Source organism: Scomber scombrus, chromosome 4 (assembly GCF_963691925.1).
Source record: "Scomber scombrus chromosome 4, fScoSco1.1, whole genome shotgun sequence".
In the NCBI taxonomy this organism is placed as follows: Eukaryota; Metazoa; Chordata; class Actinopteri; order Scombriformes; family Scombridae; genus Scomber; species Scomber scombrus.
Window position 1 is genome coordinate 10,486,072 of NC_084973.1, and position 19,212 is coordinate 10,505,283.

Consider the following 19,212-nt stretch of genomic DNA (forward strand, 5'->3'; position numbering starts at 1 on the left):
CACACACACACACACACACACACACACACACACACACACACACACACACACACACACACACACACACACACACACATACTTTAACCTGTAATTTGTTTCACTGATGTGTGTGTGGCTGTCTGTGTCACTCACTCTCTCTCCGTCTCTGTCTGCCATTAAGTGTGATTGAGGTTAGAAAGTCGGCTCAGTAGATGTAAGACATCGGAAATAGAAACCGCTGATGTTACTGCCAGATGTAAAAAGGGGCTGAAAGTAATGTGGGGCCACAAACAATTTATATAAACACACTATTCTATCTAAAAAAAAAGAAAGAAGTCACACCCACAGTAAGTGAATCCCCCTTATTTACTTGCTTTAATGTGCTCTTGTGTCAGTTTTATGATTTTTTAATTTGTTTTATTCATATGCAGAATAATAATACAAACATTATATTTCATAGTACAAAGGCAAATAACTGTACAGGAGAGGAAAAGAAGCCCAAGGGGCTTATATAAAATCCTCCCCTTTAGTATAAAAATCACCAAAACATATCATATACATATTTTCCATAAATATAACTTTTTTTTAAAAAGTACTCATATTAATGCAGAATGCTCACATGAACATTTTTTAAAATACTTTCACATAAATTTATATATCACATGCATATAATGAATATTCACAGATGATGCATAAATCCCCCACACACACGAAAGTGAAACATACATTACATCTTTACACTCACGCATACTTACATAAATAAACCATAGAGAACTGTGTTAAAACTGAGGTTTAACAAGGCATTAAGAAATGTGTCAGTATATTACAAATTTATATTTTTCTTGGAAGGTTCAATGTCACCCTTCACTAGCACAACTTTTTAATTGTTGAAGTAGTGATTATTAACCTATCGCTGCCCAAATCCTAACTAACTCATATAAGTAACATTCAGTTATGCTAATGGTGTTTTTTAAATACATTTTTACAGATAAAGGCCACTGTATTGATGGAGGCTGTATAATGTATGCCTATAAGAGCCGTGTCCAGCTGATTTAAAAGGCAAGATGTGTCCACGACTCCGTAAACCAACAAATTAAGATTAACTTTTGTGATAGTTTAAAAGGCGTCTGTTGTAGTCATTTAGAACAATATTATAAATAATTTTGGGGCTGTAAATATAGGTAAACGCTTTGGAAAGATATTTGTTGTATATATCTGTAGTCATTACATATCTGACTCCACATTTTATTAAGTATTTTTTATATCATAAGCATCATAAATATCATGAGCATAAAGCCAATGCAGAATTTTCTTTTATTATAAACTTGTCATTTAATACTTTCAAAACCAATGGAAATTTTAAAGTGTAAAATAATGTGTTTAAGTCTTTTGTAATATATACTCACTCTCAAGACTGAATACTTGAATTAAGAATTCAAATGATCAAATATTTTTCTTTTGTATTTACTTTTAATTTTTCTATTATATGTGATTACTCACACACTGAATCTTTTTTTAAATAATAAGATAATTAACAAAAAAACTTTAAAAAAATGAATCAAACTCAGGATCATCTTTATTGTGTAAGTATTATTACACATACAAGCTATCTGACTCTGGTTTAGTGGCTCTCAATGCACAAAATAACACGACAATCAGATATATACACAAAGAATGACTATAGTCTGTGAAGTGTAAACAGGATACAAATAGTGCAAAGAAGTGAAGAAGGCACATAGTAATGTAAAGTATATTTACAGCCTGATCAGATAGTAGTGAGTAAGTAAACAGAGGTGTGATAATTGCTACGTATTTTTAGAAAGTGTACGTGTTTGTGTTGTTCGTGAGAAGCCAAGATATTAAATACATTAGAATGTTAGAAGTGAATCCAGACAATTGAAAGCAGCCTGCAGGGGGCGCTGCTTTCCGACCTTTGACACCGGAAACGGAAACAGTGGCTTGTTGTGCGCTGGCTCGTGTTAGCGGCGCCTTTGTAACGTTTGTGAAACGCATTATATTGCATAAAACTTGGGATATTTTCACAACAAATCAATGAAACAAATCTAAATCCTGCGCCGACGCTCTCTGCGTCTCTTTAAGAAGACAGTGTGAGAAAAACTGTGTTGATGTTTAGAGTTAACCGACTGCTTCACGTTGATTGAAAAGTGCTTTAGCTAAAAGCTAAAAGACAAAACTCGCACCATGGCGGATGTTACTGCTCGTAGCCTGCAGTATGAGTACAAAGCGGTGAGTATGTTTGTAGAAAAACGTATGGCCTCTAACGTAGAGACAATTTTAACGCGTTAACATCGTCAAAATAACAGTATGTTTGTAGTTTAATGATGCTAGTCCGTGTTATAGTTAGCCACGCAGCTAACTAGCACTTAGCCTAGCTGGTTTGCTGACTGCTCGACTTGTGTCTGACATGAAATGTAGAACTCCAACTTGGTGCTGCAAGCTGATCGCTCTCTGATCGACCGCACACGGAGAGATGAGCCCACGGGAGAGGTGCTGTCTCTGGTGGGGAAGCTGGAGGGGACCAAGATGGGTGACAAAGCTCAGAGGACCAAACCACAGAAGCTGGAGGAGAGACGAGACAAGTCAGTGTTGTCACATCATATCTGTTGATTGTGTAGCCAGATGAGGCTTTTCTGATTATACTGTTACTATCAAGTGTTTGAAGGTTGCTGGGAGGATTTGATATTTGTGGTTTTAGAGCTGATTGCTACATATATTGTATGTTCTTACGTGCTTCAAATGCAAACTCAAAAGGAAATCAATAAGATAACATAAGCTTTATTACAATATAATAAATAATACTGCTTGCTAAACAGTGAGTGCTATTTTCCCATCTGACACAAAATTCTCTCCAATACATGATGACTTGAACCAAGAACGCACTTAAGAACAAAGTGTACTATATTTGTATTATGACTACACTAAAACAACTTAGGTCAGAAACTAGGTTGACACATAATTCTTTGTCCACTACAAGCACTTTGACAAATAATGTATATTGGCTGGTAGTAAATGGATTAAAACATTACATGTTTGATCCTTTAGTTATCTCTATCCCGAGTGCATTGAATGACATTTAACTTAATTATTTTCTTTCTGGCTACATAGGAGGCGAAAAAGAGATGAGGATAGACACGATATCAACAAAATGAAAGGCTTTACACTTTTGTCAGAAGGCATCGATGAGATGGTGGGCATTGTTTATAAGCCAAAAACCAAAGAAACCAGAGAAACCTACGAAGTGTTGCTCAGCTTCATCCATGCTGCTCTGGGAGATCAGGTCAGTGAATGCTACAGCAGCTGCTGTTATTAAAATCTCAGCTTGTGTTTTTGATCAGAAACCAACACCTGAAATTACCATTGACTTGGTTGTTGTGTCTTCCTGCAGCCACGTGATATTCTGTGTGGAGCTGCTGATGAAGTCTTAGCAGTGCTCAAGAATGATAAAATGAGGGACAAGGAAAGGCGGCGTGAAGTAGAGCAGCTTCTTGGACCTGCTGACGACACACGTTACCATGTGTTGGTCAATCTTGGCAAGAAGATCACAGATTATGGTGGAGACAAAGATTTACAGAATATGGGTGAGTACACAGAAATGGTTATCAAAAGTTTGTTGATGAATAAGTAATAATTCGTATTTATTTGCTCTCAGAAATCCTATGAATTTCAGTCGGTTTTTCATGCAAATATTCCTGAGATTGTAAACTCTCATCGTTTCTTCATAGATGACAACATCGATGAAACGTATGGTGTGAACGTCCAATTTGAATCTGATGAAGAGGTACGTTTTTCCTTAAAAATCTTAAGTAACTCCATATTTGCAGCTCTAAAACAAAAGTATGCTGAAATTTTTTGGACAAATAGGTGATTTACATATTGTTGTTGGTTTTTTTCTCCTTGTTATTAAGGAGGGTGATGAAGACCAGTTTGGTGAGGTGCGAGATGAACACTCAGATGAAGACAGTGAAGGAGAGGAGGCAGGTGTGGGCTGCGCTCTTTCAGCCAACGTAAGTGCAACATCTGTGTCAATATTTGACCCAAATTAAATCTGTGAATTAACAAATCTAAAGGAATCTTTTTAGATTTACTGTACTTCACAAAAAGCTAATAAATTCCTCTTTATTCAGCTCGGTGCCACCGGTGACGTGATGACAGTGAAGAAGAAGGATCTACATCCTCGAGATATCGATGCCTTTTGGCTCCAGCGTCAGCTCAGCCGTTTCTACGATGATGCCATTGTCTCCCAAAAGAAAGCAGATGAAGTCTTGGAAATCCTCAAGGTCTGTCTGTCACCTTGTTCGTTGTGAACATTTTGTTTCAAACCTGATTCATATGTATTTTTCAGTAGAGCTGAGCCCTTGTTTCTCTGCATTCCTCAGACTGCCAGTGATGATAGAGAGTGTGAGAACCAGCTGGTGTTGCTGCTCGGCTTCAACACCTTTGACTTCATTAAAATCCTCCGCCAGCATCGTCGCATGAGTAAGTCACACGTTTCCATGTGGTCAAAAACACAGATTTAAACCATAACAGAAACATGGACATGCAAGAACACAATACAAAAACCTATAAACAAAGTGTTGTGCATAAAACCAGAAAGTAGTGACATACAGATATAGTAGATATGTTTTACATTTTTACTAAAATACTAAATACATTCACTGACATGTAAAATGACATAGTTTCACATTATTGTATGTTGCACTGTTTGCAGCTAATAATCACTTTCTAATACACAGTTCAGTATTGTACCATGCTGGCAAGCGCTCAGAGTGAGGCAGAAAAGGAGCGCATCATCGGGAAAATGGAGTCTGATCAGGAACTGTCAAAGATTCTTTACCAGCTGCAAGAGACAGAGAAGGAGGATATCATTCGGGTAAGAACCATCGCTCATAAAACTATACAAGCATTTTGCCTTAAAGGATCGTTTAGTTTAGTCAGTCACGTCTGTTATTTTTGTGTTTTTAGGAGGAGCGATCCCGCAGGGAGAGGGTGAGGAAGTCCCGTGTCGATGATTTGGAAGCAATGGACGTTGAACATGGAGAGGTAACTAATGTAATAGTGTTCAGTTGTTAGCATTTGTGGTGTATTTATATATTACCAAACCAACGATTGCTACATTGGTGGTAATTAAATTGCGTAGATGCCACTGCCACTGGTGTGCAGTGCACTAAAGATGATGATGTTTACACTATGCATCCTTGTTGCCCTTCAGTCAGTTGCCCCTCGACAGTTGCTAGACCTTGAGGACCTGGCCTTCACCCAGGGCAGCCACTTCATGGCTAACAAGAGGTGCCAGCTGCCAGATGGATCTTTTCGCAAACAGCGCAAAGGATATGAAGAAGTCCATGTGCCAGCCCTAAAACCAAAACCCTTTTCTGAAGATGAGGTTTGTTGGTCCCATTGCTGAAAACCTTTAAGCACCCAGCTTTAAAGCAGCGGTGGATTCATGTCTTTGTGTCCTAAATGAAGCATATTATTTTATCTTCAGGTGCTTGTTGCTATCGAGAAGCTGCCCAAATATGCACAGGCTGGATTTGAAGGATTCAAAACCCTGAACCGTATCCAGAGCAAGCTGTTTAAGACCGCCATGGAGACAGATGAGAACCTGCTTGTGTGTGCCCCCACGGTAAGCAGACTGTTAAAACCCATCAACATTGTAACAGTTTCTCACAAGTCTGTTTTCTCCTATAATATTGTCATTGCTTTGTGTTTGCAGGGAGCTGGTAAGACCAATGTAGCCCTGATGGCAATGCTGAGGGAAATTGGAAAGCACATAAATCTGGATGGAACCATCAACGTGGACGACTTCAAAATCATCTACATTGCACCCATGCGCTCACTAGTACAGGAGATGGTGGGAAGCTTTAGTAAGGTGAGCCTCGTCTCCGAACTCCAGAACTTTGTATACTAAATGTTAGGGGTGTCACGATTCTCCAAACCCACCATTTAATTTCATTTGATTTGACTTTTGATTTTAAGGTCATGATTTGATTTGATCTAAACTTTGTAAAGGTCAATGGATCATTGGTTTTATTTTTTACATTTTCACATTGGTCTTTTAGAAGAGAGGCTACATGGTATTAAGAGTGATATAACCGCCATATTTTTTGTGGAATGCAACACAATAAGGCCATATGGTCACATTTAGAATATAATAACAATAACTTATTTCACCAGTAAAGTGGGAACAAACTGTCAAACTAAAAAAGAAAAAGAAGAGCCACTAGATGAGAGAAGGGAACCTTACAACAACGGCCTGACTAAACACAAACAAGTGTTGCTGTTTGTAGATGGTACCTGGACACTTGTCTCACAGCTGACTGTACATAGAGACCGTGTTATTTGTTCAGCTTGGAGGATGACTTCTTTCAGTGAAAATTAGGTTGTAGCTAGTTGTTTGCTGCAGTAGGAAATAAGTGTTTTGTGTCTTAAGAATGTTTTGCTTATGAGTTAAGGAAGTTTGAATCTTAAAATATATCTCCACCTTGGCCAGAGTGTGTAGCACGACCTACAAAGTACTTTTTTCTGTCAACGATCGTTTTTTGTGAACACAACTCGTGGGAAAATGGCAAAAATGTTGCCTCAGCGGTGACTTCAGGGATGCAGGTGGATTTTCTACTTCTGTTGTTTCTCCATCATCTCTGACTCGAGCAGCGTATCAGAGTAATGAAGCTGCAGGTTACTGGTGTGCTATGTCGTGTCCTCCTTGAAATGTTTTTTTTTATTCTTCAAACATGCACAAAAAGGTGGGATGGAAGAAAAAATACAGGGGAGAATCACTGATCATACTTTTGATTTCAAAGATTGAAACCACTCATTTCAATACATTTTCGATGTAGAATCAAGAATGTGACACCCCTACTAAACATTGTTAGTACACATTTATATTATATTATGTCATTTAAAAGGAAAATCCCATCTTGTACCGAGTTCAGGAATGAAGTGATTTTTAGTGATTTACTTTCTTTCTTCTCTCAGCGTTTGGCGAGTTACGGCATCGTCGTCTCTGAGCTGACAGGAGACCACCAGCTCTGCAAAGAGGAGATCAATGCCACTCAGATTATTGTCTGCACCCCTGAGAAATGGGACATCATCACACGTAAAGGTGGAGAGCGTACCTACACCCAGCTGGTGCGCCTCATTATCATTGTAAGTGTTGAAGAAGGCTTCTGTCATAAAGGATGTGTTTCAGTTTAAATGCATTTGATTTGACATGAAATTAATAAGGATTAACAAAATTGTGTTGTTCAGGATGAGATCCACCTGCTGCACGATGACCGTGGGCCCGTGTTGGAGTCTCTGGTGGCAAGAACCATCCGCAACGTGGAGCTGACCCAGGAGGATGTGCGTCTGCTGGGCCTCAGCGCCACACTGCCCAACTACGAGGACGTAGCCACCTGCCTGCGTGTTGATCCTGCCAAAGGACTCTTCTACTTTGACAACAGGTATGTGCTGGTTGTGTTTACACTAAACGGGTTAATATGTTTTGTTTAGTCGTTTTTTGGAGATCTCTTGGATCTTGCAGTGGGCCTCTTAACAACTTCATGCGTTTTCAACATGCAGTTTCCGCCCAGTCCCCTTGGAGCAGACTTATGTTGGCATCACAGAGAAGAAAGCCATCAAACGTTTCCAGATCATGAATGAAATCGTCTATGAAAAGATCATGGAGCATGCTGGGAAGAACCAGGTGAGTTTAAAGTAGACACTCAGACTCACTCCATACGTGATTTCCTCACACTACCAACTGAACCTCAATATACTGATTTTCAGCTGAATGACTTTCATTTGTCTTCCAACAGGTGCTGGTATTTGTCCACTCCAGGAAAGAGACGGGAAAGACGGCCAGGGCCATAAGAGACATGTGTTTGGAGAAGGACACACTGGGTCTTTTCCTTAGAGAGGGATCAGCATCCACTGAAGTGTTGAGAACTGAGGCAGAGCAGTGCAAGGTGAGCTAACGTCAGCAACATGAAATTACAGTAAATATAAGCTGATGTTGATCCCAATAGATGTGAAACCTGAACTTTCTTATCCAGAACCTCGAGCTGAAGGATTTGCTGCCTTATGGTTTTGCAATCCACCACGCCGGTATGACCAGAGTGGACCGTACACTGGTGGAGGATCTGTTTGCTGACAGACACATCCAGGTTCTGGTGTCCACCGCTACGCTGGCTTGGGGTGTCAACCTGCCGGCACACACTGTCATCATCAAAGGAACCCAGGTGTACAGCCCTGAGAAAGGCAGATGGACTGAACTCGGAGCCCTGGACATTTTGCAGGTCAGTGTGCACAGTCTAAGCTGCAGCAAAATATGCTTTTTATCTTTCACCAACAGTAATGGCTTGATTGATTGTGTCTGATTTCAGATGCTTGGTCGAGCTGGCCGTCCTCAGTATGACACCAAGGGAGAAGGAATCCTGATCACATCCCACGGAGAGCTGCAGTACTATCTGTCCCTGCTCAACCAGCAGCTGCCCATAGAGAGCCAGATGGTGGCCAAGCTCGCTGACATGCTCAACGCTGAGATAGTGCTGGGCAATGTGCAGACTGTGAAGGTTAGTGATGGCGTGTCCAGAATGATAGATGGATGAAATGCTCCAGTCCTTCGTGTTGTCTTTAACTTCACATTTGTTGTGTCAGGATGCAGTAAACTGGCTCGGATACACCTATCTGTACGTGCGCATGCTGCGCAACCCCACCCTGTATGGAGTCTCTCATGACGACAGGAGCTCCGACCCCCTGCTGGAGAGACGCAGGACAGACCTAGTGCACACAGCCGCCAACGTCCTGGACAAGAACAACCTGGTCAAATATGACAAGAGGACCGGCAGCTTCCAGGTACGTCTATCAGCTGAGTGTGTGTTTTCTGTAATTACATGGCCTTTTAAATGAGTTATGAGTTGGATGTCTTCATTTTTATTGGTTGACATTTGTCTCTCTTATTTTAAGGTTACAGACCTGGGCCGCATTGCCAGTCACTTCTACATCACTCACGACTCCATTCAAACGTACAACCAGCTGCTGAAACCAACTCTCAGTGAGATCGAGCTCTTCCGAGTCTTTTCACTTTCTTCAGAGTTCAGGAACATCAACGTGAGAGAGGTATGGTCGTCTGCAGACAGTTGTCGTTAATTTACAATCCTCAACAAAACACAATCATACATGTTGAATTTAAATACTGATGTACGGCTTTGACTTTTAGGAGGAGAAGTTGGAGCTTCAGAAGCTGCTTGAAAGAGTTCCTATTCCAGTGAAGGAAAGCATCGAGGAGCCTAGCGCTAAGGTATAAACATGGAGTTATGTTGCATTTGTACAGATACGTTAGCAACCCAAAGAGGCATTTCTAGTGCATAAGACATTATGATAAACATTCTGTAAACTGTCTTTTTACAACAGTCTCTAAAAAAGTTAATATTCCCCTGATCAAATTAAGGCTTTAATCTAATTGTATTGACAATTTTTGGTCATTGCTTGCTGTTTGTTTCTTCTGGTAGGCAGTTTACATTTCACCAGAGTTTATTTGGCTGTTTTTCATTAGCATCATTAATTAAATCACCTAAAAAATTCATCCTGTATTTTGTGTCTTACTATTTCAGATCAATGTGCTGCTCCAGGCGTACATCTCTCAACTCAAACTGGAAGGCTTTGCTCTGATGGCAGACATGGTGTATGTTACACAGGTACTATACAACCTTCTCTTAACATTGTTTTGATTAACTTTTAGGTATTTATTTTTCTCAGAGTTGCCTTTTTTCCAATTGTTTTTCAAAAGGGTTTGAATTTTGCACTTAAATAAATGAAAACACGGAGTTCTGTGTCTGATATGATGCAAAGAAACTTCCTTGTACATAAAGTATGTTTAGCATCAGACTTAAAATGTAAATTCAAACTTCCATGAATACATTCGTCCATTTTATGCAATGAAAAACATTTTCAAAGAAAACAAAAAAACTCAAAAGTCAGTTTTATATAAAAATGTTACTAAAATGAAGTTGTCATAAAGTTAAACTGAACTCCCCTTTTTATTTTTCAGAGTGCTGGAAGGCTGATGCGGGCCATATTTGAGATTGTCCTAAACAGAGGCTGGGCTCAGCTCACAGACAAGACCATGAATCTCTGCAAGATGATTGACAAGAGAATGTAAGTTTGCCAAAGTTTTCTTTTCAAAATGCAAACAAGACGGAGGTGTTTTGTTGGTGATGGCAGGCTGCTGATACTCTGTGTCTCCACCGTCCACAGGTGGCAGTCGATGTCCCCACTGCGACAGTTCAAGAAGCTGCCAGAGGAAGTGATCAAGAAGATTGAGAAGAAAAACTTCCCCTTTGAGCGTCTCTATGACCTCAACCATAATGAGATCGGTGAGTTTCCCTCCTCCCACATACTCAGTAAATTCCCTCAACAGCCTGAAAAGAGATTAAAAGTTATCTTTGTCATACTTCAGGTGAGCTGATCCGAATGCCAAAAATGGGGAAGACCATCCACAAATATGTCCACCAATTCCCCAAACTGGACCTGGCAGTCCACCTGCAGCCCATCACCCGCTCCACACTGAAAGTGGAGCTCACCATTACTCCTGACTTCCAGTGGGACGACAAGGTCAGTGATTAATTAACAGCTCACGATGTGCTGCAGCATAACTGTTAGTTTCATAGAGTGCTGACATGCTCTCATGTGCCTCCACAGATCCATGGATCATCTGAGGCTTTCTGGATTCTGGTGGAGGATGTGGACAGCGAGGTCATCCTCCACCACGAGTACTTCCTGCTCAAAGCCAAGTACGCCCAGGACGAGCACCTTGTGACTTTCTTTGTCCCCGTTTTCGAACCTCTGCCACCGCAGTACTTCATCCGTGTGGTGTCAGACCGCTGGCTCTGTAAGTAACTTGACTTAAAGGCAGGATGTGTAAGATTTGCAGATTACTTTTGCTTGAATCTATGCATAGTTTTTTTTTTAGGAAAATCCTACACATTCTGCCTATAGGTGTGGTTTATAAATTTCACATGTTTCTGTATGGAAGAGTTTCACATGACTTCTTTTATTTATGTTTTTCTGTTTGTGTCTTTGCAGCCTGTGAGACTCAGCTTCCAGTAAGCTTCCGTCACCTGATCCTTCCAGAGAAGTACCCCCCACCCACTGAGCTGCTGGATCTGCAGCCACTTCCTGTCACCGCTCTCAGGAACTCTGCCTTTGAGGTCCTCTACCAGAACAAGTTCCCCTTCTTCAACCCCATTCAGACACAAGGTACAAAATACATTCAGTTCATCAAAGGACAGCTCTATTTCATGTTGCCATTGTAACTTATGTGAATCATCTGTGTCCCTCTAGTGTTCAATGCGGTGTACAACAGTGATGATAATGTGTTTGTGGGAGCTCCCACCGGCAGTGGAAAGACAATCTGTGCTGAGTTTGCCATCCTGAGGATGCTGCTGCACAACGCAGAAGGCCGCTGTGTCTACATCACTCCCATGGAAGCACTGGCTGAACAGGTACGACGCCATCCGCAAGTTAGAAGTGTGTTTATCAAAACTAGCATTGTGTGTGTAATTTCCATCTTTAAATTCTTGTGTTTGTCAGGTGTTTGTTGACTGGCACCAGAAATTCCAGGACATCCTTAACAAGAAGGTGGTTCTGCTGACAGGAGAGACTAGCACAGATCTGAAGCTGTTGGGAAAAGGAGACATTATTGTCAGTACCCCCGACAAATGGGACATCCTGTCTCGTCGCTGGAAACAGAGGAAGAACGTCCAGAACGTCAGTCTTTTCATTGTGGATGAGACACACCTGATCGGCGGAGAAAATGGAGTAAGATTTCAACACTGCTGTGTTTTCTCTTTCAGTGATTCAGCAAGTCCTGCAAATTAGGTTTGATAGTCATTTGTAGAGCGTGTATCGTGTTAATGTGATTTGTTTCTTATCATTAGCCCGTGTTGGAGGTCATCTGCTCGAGGATGAGGTACATCTCCTCTCAGATCGAGCGCCCCATCCGCATCGTGGCCCTCAGCTCATCTCTGTCTAACGCCAAAGATGTCGCCCACTGGCTGGGCTGCAGCACCACGGCTACATTCAACTTCCACCCCAACGTCAGGCCCGTGCCTCTGGAGCTGCACATTCAGGTCTGTAAACCAAGTGCTTGTCAACAAAAAAAAAAGACATTCATCAGTTATAAAAATGTAAATATGTCACTGACACAAACTTGCAAACACCATATTGATCCTCTCTCCGTGTTACGTTTAGGGTTTCAATGTGAGTCACACTCAGACTCGCCTGCTGTCCATGGCTAAGCCAGTTTATCACGCCATCATGAAGCACTCCCCCTCCAAACCAGCCGTGGTGTTTGTCCCATCCCGCAGACAGACTCGCCTCACAGCCATCGACATCCTAACGTTCTGTGCTGCTGATATTGTCCCTCAGAGGTGAGTCACAACACAGAAATCAGACCTGTTGATGAGGAATAATCTCGTTTACTCCTTGACATCATGGAGCAAGGCTGACTGTTTGTCTTCCCGTAGGTTCTTGCATTGCACCGAGAAAGACCTTGCTCCATTCTTGGATAAAATAAACGATGCAACCCTGAAAGAGACTCTGGCCAATGGTGTGGGTTACCTGCATGAGGGCCTGTCTGCAATTGAACGCAAAATCGTGGAGCAGCTCTTCAACTCAGGTAAAACACACTGTTGCTTGCCACTTTCAGCTTAATTGTCTGTAGGTCTCAGATTAAACATCTCATTTTGGCATCTTGTGTCTTTTTTCCAGGTGCCGTTCAGGTGGTGGTGTCCTCTCGGTCACTCTGCTGGGGCATCAATATCTCAGCACACCTCGTCATCGTCATGGACACCCAGTACTACAACGGCAAAATCCATGCGTAAGGCTACCACTAGTTTCATACGCTCTGTTATCCGAAGGTTTAATGTAACTCGTTTTGTTGTATATTAATTTTGTTGGTGACATTCTCCTGTTCTCCCTCTTTCTTTCAGTTATGTGGACTATCCCATATACGATGTCCTCCAGATGGTGGGCAAGGCAAACAGACCCATGCTAGATGACGAGGGGCGCTGTGTCATCATGTGTCAGGGCTCCAAAAAGGTAAAAGGACCTCTTTTCCTCCTCTCTTCTGTCATTCTTTTTGCGTTGTTTAGTTTACAAAGAAGTAATGAAAGAAAGTAAAAACCAATCTTTCTCTCATCTTGATAGGACTTCTTCAAGAAGTTCCTGTACGAGCCGCTGCCAGTGGAGTCTCACTTGGACCACTGTCTCCATGACCACTTCAATGCTGAGATTGTCACCAAGACGGTGGAGAACAAGCAGGACGCTGTGGACTACCTGACATGGACATTCCTGTACCGCCGTATGACCCAGAACCCCAACTACTATAACCTGCAAGGTGAGCCTCAGTCTGTTTGCTTCAGAGAAAGAAGTTGTTGCTGCATGTTGAGTGAACGTAGATTGAACCAAATATTAGGAACTTAAAATGTTGTGTTGTGTGTTTACGTCTTCAGGCATGTCCCATCGTCACCTGTCAGACCACTTGTCTGAGCTGGTGGAACACACATTACATGACTTGGAGCAGTCCAAGTGCATCAGCATAGAGGACGAGATGGATGTTGCGCCGCTCAATTTGGGCATGATCGCCGCCTACTACTACATCAACTACACCACCATCGGTTTGTGCCCAAATATCTATCCTCACTGAAATTCACTTCTCATGGGCTTTCTCATGGTGATCGTGCATGTCGTAGATCATTCCAGCATGAAATCATATGTTGAATTAAAAAATAACAGAGTTGATTTCTCGTTTGGTTTGGCAGAGTTGTTCAGCATGTCCCTGAACGCCAAGACAAAGATCCGTGGGTTAATTGAGATCATCTCCAATGCTGCTGAGTACAATAACATTCCCATCAGACATCATGAGGATGCACTTCTCCGACAGGTAATTGCAAAGTGCTAACAAAAACACAAAGAAATCAACCATCTTACCACTATACTTTCAAGTTCATATAGTCTTTAATAAAACGTTGCTAACACATTAACACATCTTTACCAATTTTTGATTTTCAGCTGGCACAGAAAGTGCCTCACAAACTGAACAACCCCAAGTTCAACGACCCCCACGTGAAGACAAACCTCCTGCTGCAGGCCCACCTCTCCAGGATGCAGCTGAGTGCCGAGCTGCAGTCGGATACAGAGGAGATCTTGAGCAAGGTTTGGATGGCACAGAGGAATAAACTTTACCTTAAGACATTTCTAGATTAGATTCCAGTGTGTATAATGAAATAATGTTTCTGTTGTTTTGTTAGGCGATCCGTCTGATCCAGGCCTGCGTCGACGTCCTCTCCAGCAACGGCTGGCTGAGTCCTGCGCTGGCAGCCATGGAGCTGGCACAGATGGTCACCCAGGCCATGTGGTCCAAGGATTCATACCTCAAACAGCTGCCCTTCTTTACCTCAGAGCACATCAAGCGATGCACAGACCAGGTATTTTAAGTGTCTGCTCATTAAGCTGAATGTGCTGTTTGTGTTAAGCTGTGTTACATAAAACTCATTGTCTTAATAATTTCATCAGGGTGTGGAGAGCATCTTCGACATCATGGAGATGGAGGATGAGGACAGAACTGGTTTGCTGCAGCTCTCAGACGCTCAGATGGCCGACGTGGCTCGCTTCTGTAACCGCTATCCCAACATCGAGCTGTCGTACGAAGTGGCAGAAAAAGAAAACATCAAGAGGTACGCTGAGTGAATGCTTCTGTCAACAGCCCTGACTCAATGAAGGAATATATTATTAATATTTCTTCAAAAGCAGGTTGGGTTGGATGCTAATGTTAGTGTTGTGTCCATGTTTATTCACAGTGGAAGTCCAGTCCTGGTTCAGGTTCAGCTAGAGCGAGAAGAGGAGGTGACCGGGCCGGTCATCGCACCTCTCTTCCCCCAGGTAAATGCCAAGTGATTTCTCATATTTGTTTTCATTTCTGTACTTTTTGTTTCCATTAAATTCTAATGACTCATTTTTTAATAATTGTTCCAGAAACGCGAGGAGGGCTGGTGGGTGGTGATAGGAGATCCCAAGTCTAACAGCCTCATTTCTATCAAGAGGCTGACTCTTCAGCAGAAAGCAAAGGTCAGTGAGTCGCCCACCTCATGCGTAGTCTGTGGCTAAAACTCCCAGAGGGCTCATTTTTTATATTCCCCCCCCCCACAGGTCAAGCTGGACTTTGTTGCACCAGCGATGGGCGTTCATAACTACACTCTGTACTTCATGAGCGACGCATACATGGGTTGTGACCAGGAGTACAAGTTCAGCGCGGACGTGAAGGAGGCCGACAGCGAGGGAGACAGTGACTCAGACTGATCAGTAACTCTATCATTACAGCTTTCTGTTTGATATTGAGGGGGATCAGTAGGTGTTTTTTGTTTGTTTTTACTGTAGATATTCATCCTGATTTACATCCTATTTCTCTTTGTTTTCAAGCATGTCATCATTGCTTCTCGTACGGGGGAAAAAAACCACCCCTTTTTAAACCGTTTTGATCACCTGAATGATGTACACAAGTCCAGAGTGAAAGTGTACAGGATCTGTTTTGAGTTTATGTAACCAGACATGTATCAGAGATACGTGGTGAAGTCTTTACTGTTGTCATCAGGAAATGTCATTGAGGCCTCCATCTGGTTTGTGAGTGTATCGCGTGACATTTTGTACTTTGATCTTGTCAGTTTTCAGGTCTTACTGAAATTGGATGAACCATAAAACATGTTTTGGGTTGGTTTGTCCCCTAAAGTCGAATTGAATCGAATTCTTGGACTGATTTAAATGTTTTTAGTACAATGTCGATCTGGAATATTTTTTGCAATAAAAAGAAGCCACAATTGTTTTTATAATTGTTTTTTTTTATATTTATCTACATAAACAAACTGTCAGTAAATTCTTACTTGAAATAAATGTTGACAACATGATGAGCTGAAGCAGTAAAGTCAGTTTAGAAACAGACATGAGGGATGGCACAAGCAGAATCCTGTATATCAATATTAATTATGAGCACATAATTTCCATTGTGACTTGCAAAAAGGAAAGCGGTTTTGTTCAACGAGAAGCCGACTGCGTTGGTCACACATTCAGTCTTCTTCCTCGAACCTCCAGATGGCGATATCTCCGTCATCACTGCAGGAAGCCAGGAGTCCCGCTTCCTTTGGGTTCCAGGCGACACAGTTGACATCCTGGTTGTGAGCTTTGGTCGCCTGAGCAGCCAACGAGAACACGGGCTGGTCTGGATCGGCTGTCTCATCCTCCTTAAACACTCGCACTGCATCATCACCGCAGGCAGTTGCCAAGGCGCCGGTCAGCCGACACCTGAACACAGATCAACAGAATTGTTCTTAGTCTGATCTGATGAATTCAGGGGCATTTAAACCTGTAAAAATCAGCTAAGCAGTGCAAAGAAGAAATACAAAAGAAACCGTCAAGAAATTTAAAAAATAATCTACTTTAATACCTATAATTTTGCACTTTATCTGCTTGTGGAGAATATAGAAAGCATTTGAGATATAATAACTTAAATATTTAGCAATAACTAGACATTGTGTGCGATTAATGAAAGAGCAGCCTGATCCACAGACCATCAGAATGAGGACAAACTGGATTAAACGTGCATTATACCTTCAGTGTACTATATATGAAGATGAGATGCGGCTTACCAGACGATATCGTACACTGTCCGCCCATGATACCCAGACAGAGTGCAGACACACTTCCATGACAGGTCTAATGTTTTAAAAGCAGAGCAGAAAGAAGAGGGCAACTTTAATTAACCCACCAGCTGCATGAAGCATGAGTCATTTTCATATCATTTTTATGTGCTTTGACAAATGTTAACTCGATCTCAAGATTAATGTCGTCTACTTAGAGCCTCGCGACGCAGACTCACCATTTCCACTTTCACTTGGATACTCCTTCCAAATCTTGACGGTGCGGTCGTCGCTGCAGGAGGCGAGTCTCTGCCCGGTCGCATCGAAGGCCAAACTCCACACTGTAGACGTGTGTCCCTGCAAGGTGGCACGGCACTCCCAGTCGTCATCGTCTTCCTTGTAAATACAGATGTTGTTGTCGTAGCTCGCGGAGGCCAGAAGCTGTAGAAACATGAAGTGAACACTGAGTGAGATAAATAACGGCAGCAGAGGAGAGGTCAGTAAGGTTTGTAGAGCAGGCTTTGACTCACTTCCTGTGTCGGGTGCCACACAACATGCTTGACATCTTGTGTGTGAGAGTTCACCACGGTAACACACTCATAGTCGTCCTCTTCATCCACTGTCAAACACAGACAACAGTAATCCTAGTAATAAACACACTGAGAGGCACAGGTCAGTAACTTTCATCTAATGTGGTGACACACTGTAGCACAACACAAACCTTCCCAAACCCAGACGCTCTTGTCTCGGCTGCACGTCGCCAGCAGGTTTCCTGAAGGAGCCCACGCCACACATTTGACCTCATTTTCATGGCCTTCCAACACAGTCAAGCTCTACAAGACAAGATAAGCACCTGGTTAAAATCTCAGAAGATGCATCATTTTACAAAGTGTGCGGAATTCAAAAATCTAATCTAATCTAACCTCAAAACCATCATTCTTCTTTTTCCAGATGCACGTGGTTGCATCAAAGCTGGCGGAGGCCAGGTAATTCCCGCAGGGAGACCACGCCACCTTCCTCACCGTGCGCTGGTGTCCATCCTCAAGCACGCTCTTACATACCCAAGAGTCACCTGAAAACAGAGGAATATATATATAACAAATTACCTTTTTTTCCAGGTATCTAAAACACTGGATATTATAATTGTAAAAGACACACGAGGAATGTCGAAGGATAATAAACAAAATTGACAACATCATACCAGAATAAGTAAAGCAATGGCATAACTTCCTGAACATCGTGATGAACTAAACATTTTTGATAGACTCCATAAAGATAATCACCCAACCACTTTACTTTCATCTTTAAAGGACATGTTCACCATTTACAGTGTGTCTTAAACAACAGGCAGGTGTTCATATGAGCACTGAAGAGGTTTTCCTCGCCAATTGTAATGTCCGTAGTTGTTTTATTCATCTGACAATTGTAAAAGACATACGAGGAATGTTGAAGGATTTTCCTCGCTGTAATCATTTCTCCTGTTCATACTGACTATTAAAAGATTCCTTCAATGTGAGTCCAGTGTAAGTGATTGAGGACAAAATCATCAGCACGTCCATTCAGTCATTTCTGCATAAATGTATTTAAAAGTTGATGTGAAGCTTATATAAAGGCTTCATCTGAGTTAGTCATATTATAAGTGGATATCTGCCACATTTACAGTCCTTTTAACATCAAATTCCCTCTTTGTGTTTCCCTGTTGAGTTGTGGTGAAGTATAGTAAAAAAATGAGGGACTAAAAAGACTGTTGAAACACGTCTTCTTGATTTGTCTCATCTTGACGACTGAAGCTTCAGATTAACTTCAAATAAACTTTTAAACACATTTTTCATCATATGTAAACTGTAATAAACACGTGTCAGTGTTCATTTTGGCTCCTGACTGTTGATAAACTGTGAACCTGTCCTTTAAGCACCATAAAACGGTCACAGTGTCAACCACAGACTGTAGCTCACCCTCTTGTCCCCATATCCGGACGGCCTTGTCTCCCCCACAGGACGCCAGCAGAGTCCCAGTCGGGCTCCAGCTGACGAACCAGCAGCGAGAGTCCGGGTGACCGTTCAGTCTGTGCAGCAGAGTGAGAGCTTCCTTCATGTCTCAGCAGGTCGATGCTGTAAAGATTGATATGTGAGCTGCAGCAGTTCCTCTTATGTCTGTCTCCCTCCGTTACTATGGACCCGTTACCAAGCACAGTGACGCACCGTGACAACCGGCTCTCACACACGGAATATCTGCTGCGGCTCAGAAGAAATGAGCAAAAATGATAAATTGTGAGTTTACATCAACGGAACAAAGTACAAAAGTTCACTAACATCGCAACCATGTCGCAAATGCCGCCATCTTTGTTATCCACTGCTCAACGCAAAGCATTATGGGGATTTTTTTCTTGTTGTCGCAAAAGTAAAATAAAAACTAAACTAAACTTAAACATAAAAAATTAAATATGATATGGACATTAAATATTTTAGACCATATTCCCTACTTGGTCTCTGTATTATAAATATATGTGTTGTGTATAACATATACACAACACATCTATAAG

At 41.9% G+C, this 19,212-nt stretch overlaps 2 protein-coding genes across 2 annotated transcripts; one reads left to right on the forward strand and one right to left on the reverse strand.

Annotated features, from left to right (window-relative positions):
- The first annotated feature begins 1,963 nt into the window (after positions 1-1,963).
- snrnp200 (small nuclear ribonucleoprotein 200 (U5)) lies at positions 1,964-15,859 on the forward strand. The gene is made up of 44 exons (XM_062418375.1): positions 1,964-2,226; positions 2,416-2,579; positions 3,106-3,277; positions 3,386-3,578; positions 3,723-3,778; positions 3,906-4,004; positions 4,125-4,277; positions 4,377-4,476; positions 4,734-4,870; positions 4,963-5,040; positions 5,210-5,383; positions 5,486-5,623; positions 5,714-5,869; positions 6,976-7,146; positions 7,249-7,442; positions 7,561-7,684; positions 7,797-7,946; positions 8,034-8,276; positions 8,364-8,552; positions 8,638-8,835; positions 8,947-9,099; positions 9,200-9,280; positions 9,594-9,677; positions 10,031-10,137; positions 10,237-10,355; positions 10,439-10,593; positions 10,681-10,870; positions 11,065-11,238; positions 11,323-11,483; positions 11,572-11,799; positions 11,919-12,110; positions 12,232-12,410; positions 12,507-12,658; positions 12,751-12,859; positions 12,972-13,080; positions 13,189-13,378; positions 13,494-13,658; positions 13,803-13,924; positions 14,053-14,196; positions 14,292-14,468; positions 14,557-14,717; positions 14,841-14,922; positions 15,016-15,108; positions 15,190-15,859. The coding sequence occupies exons 1-44, from the start codon at positions 2,182-2,184 to the stop codon at positions 15,337-15,339; spliced, it is 6,411 nt and encodes a 2,136-aa protein (XP_062274359.1). The 5' UTR covers positions 1,964-2,181; the 3' UTR covers positions 15,340-15,859.
- Positions 15,855-19,025, reverse strand: ciao1 (cytosolic iron-sulfur assembly component 1). Its single transcript, XM_062418376.1, has 7 exons — positions 18,626-19,025; positions 17,594-17,742; positions 17,392-17,503; positions 17,201-17,289; positions 16,910-17,111; positions 16,680-16,746; positions 15,855-16,335 (listed from the first exon to the last, which is right to left on the reverse strand). The coding sequence occupies exons 1-7, from the start codon at positions 18,762-18,764 to the stop codon at positions 16,101-16,103; spliced, it is 993 nt and encodes a 330-aa protein (XP_062274360.1). The 5' UTR covers positions 18,765-19,025; the 3' UTR covers positions 15,855-16,100.
- Positions 19,026-19,212: the final 187 nt, after the last annotated feature.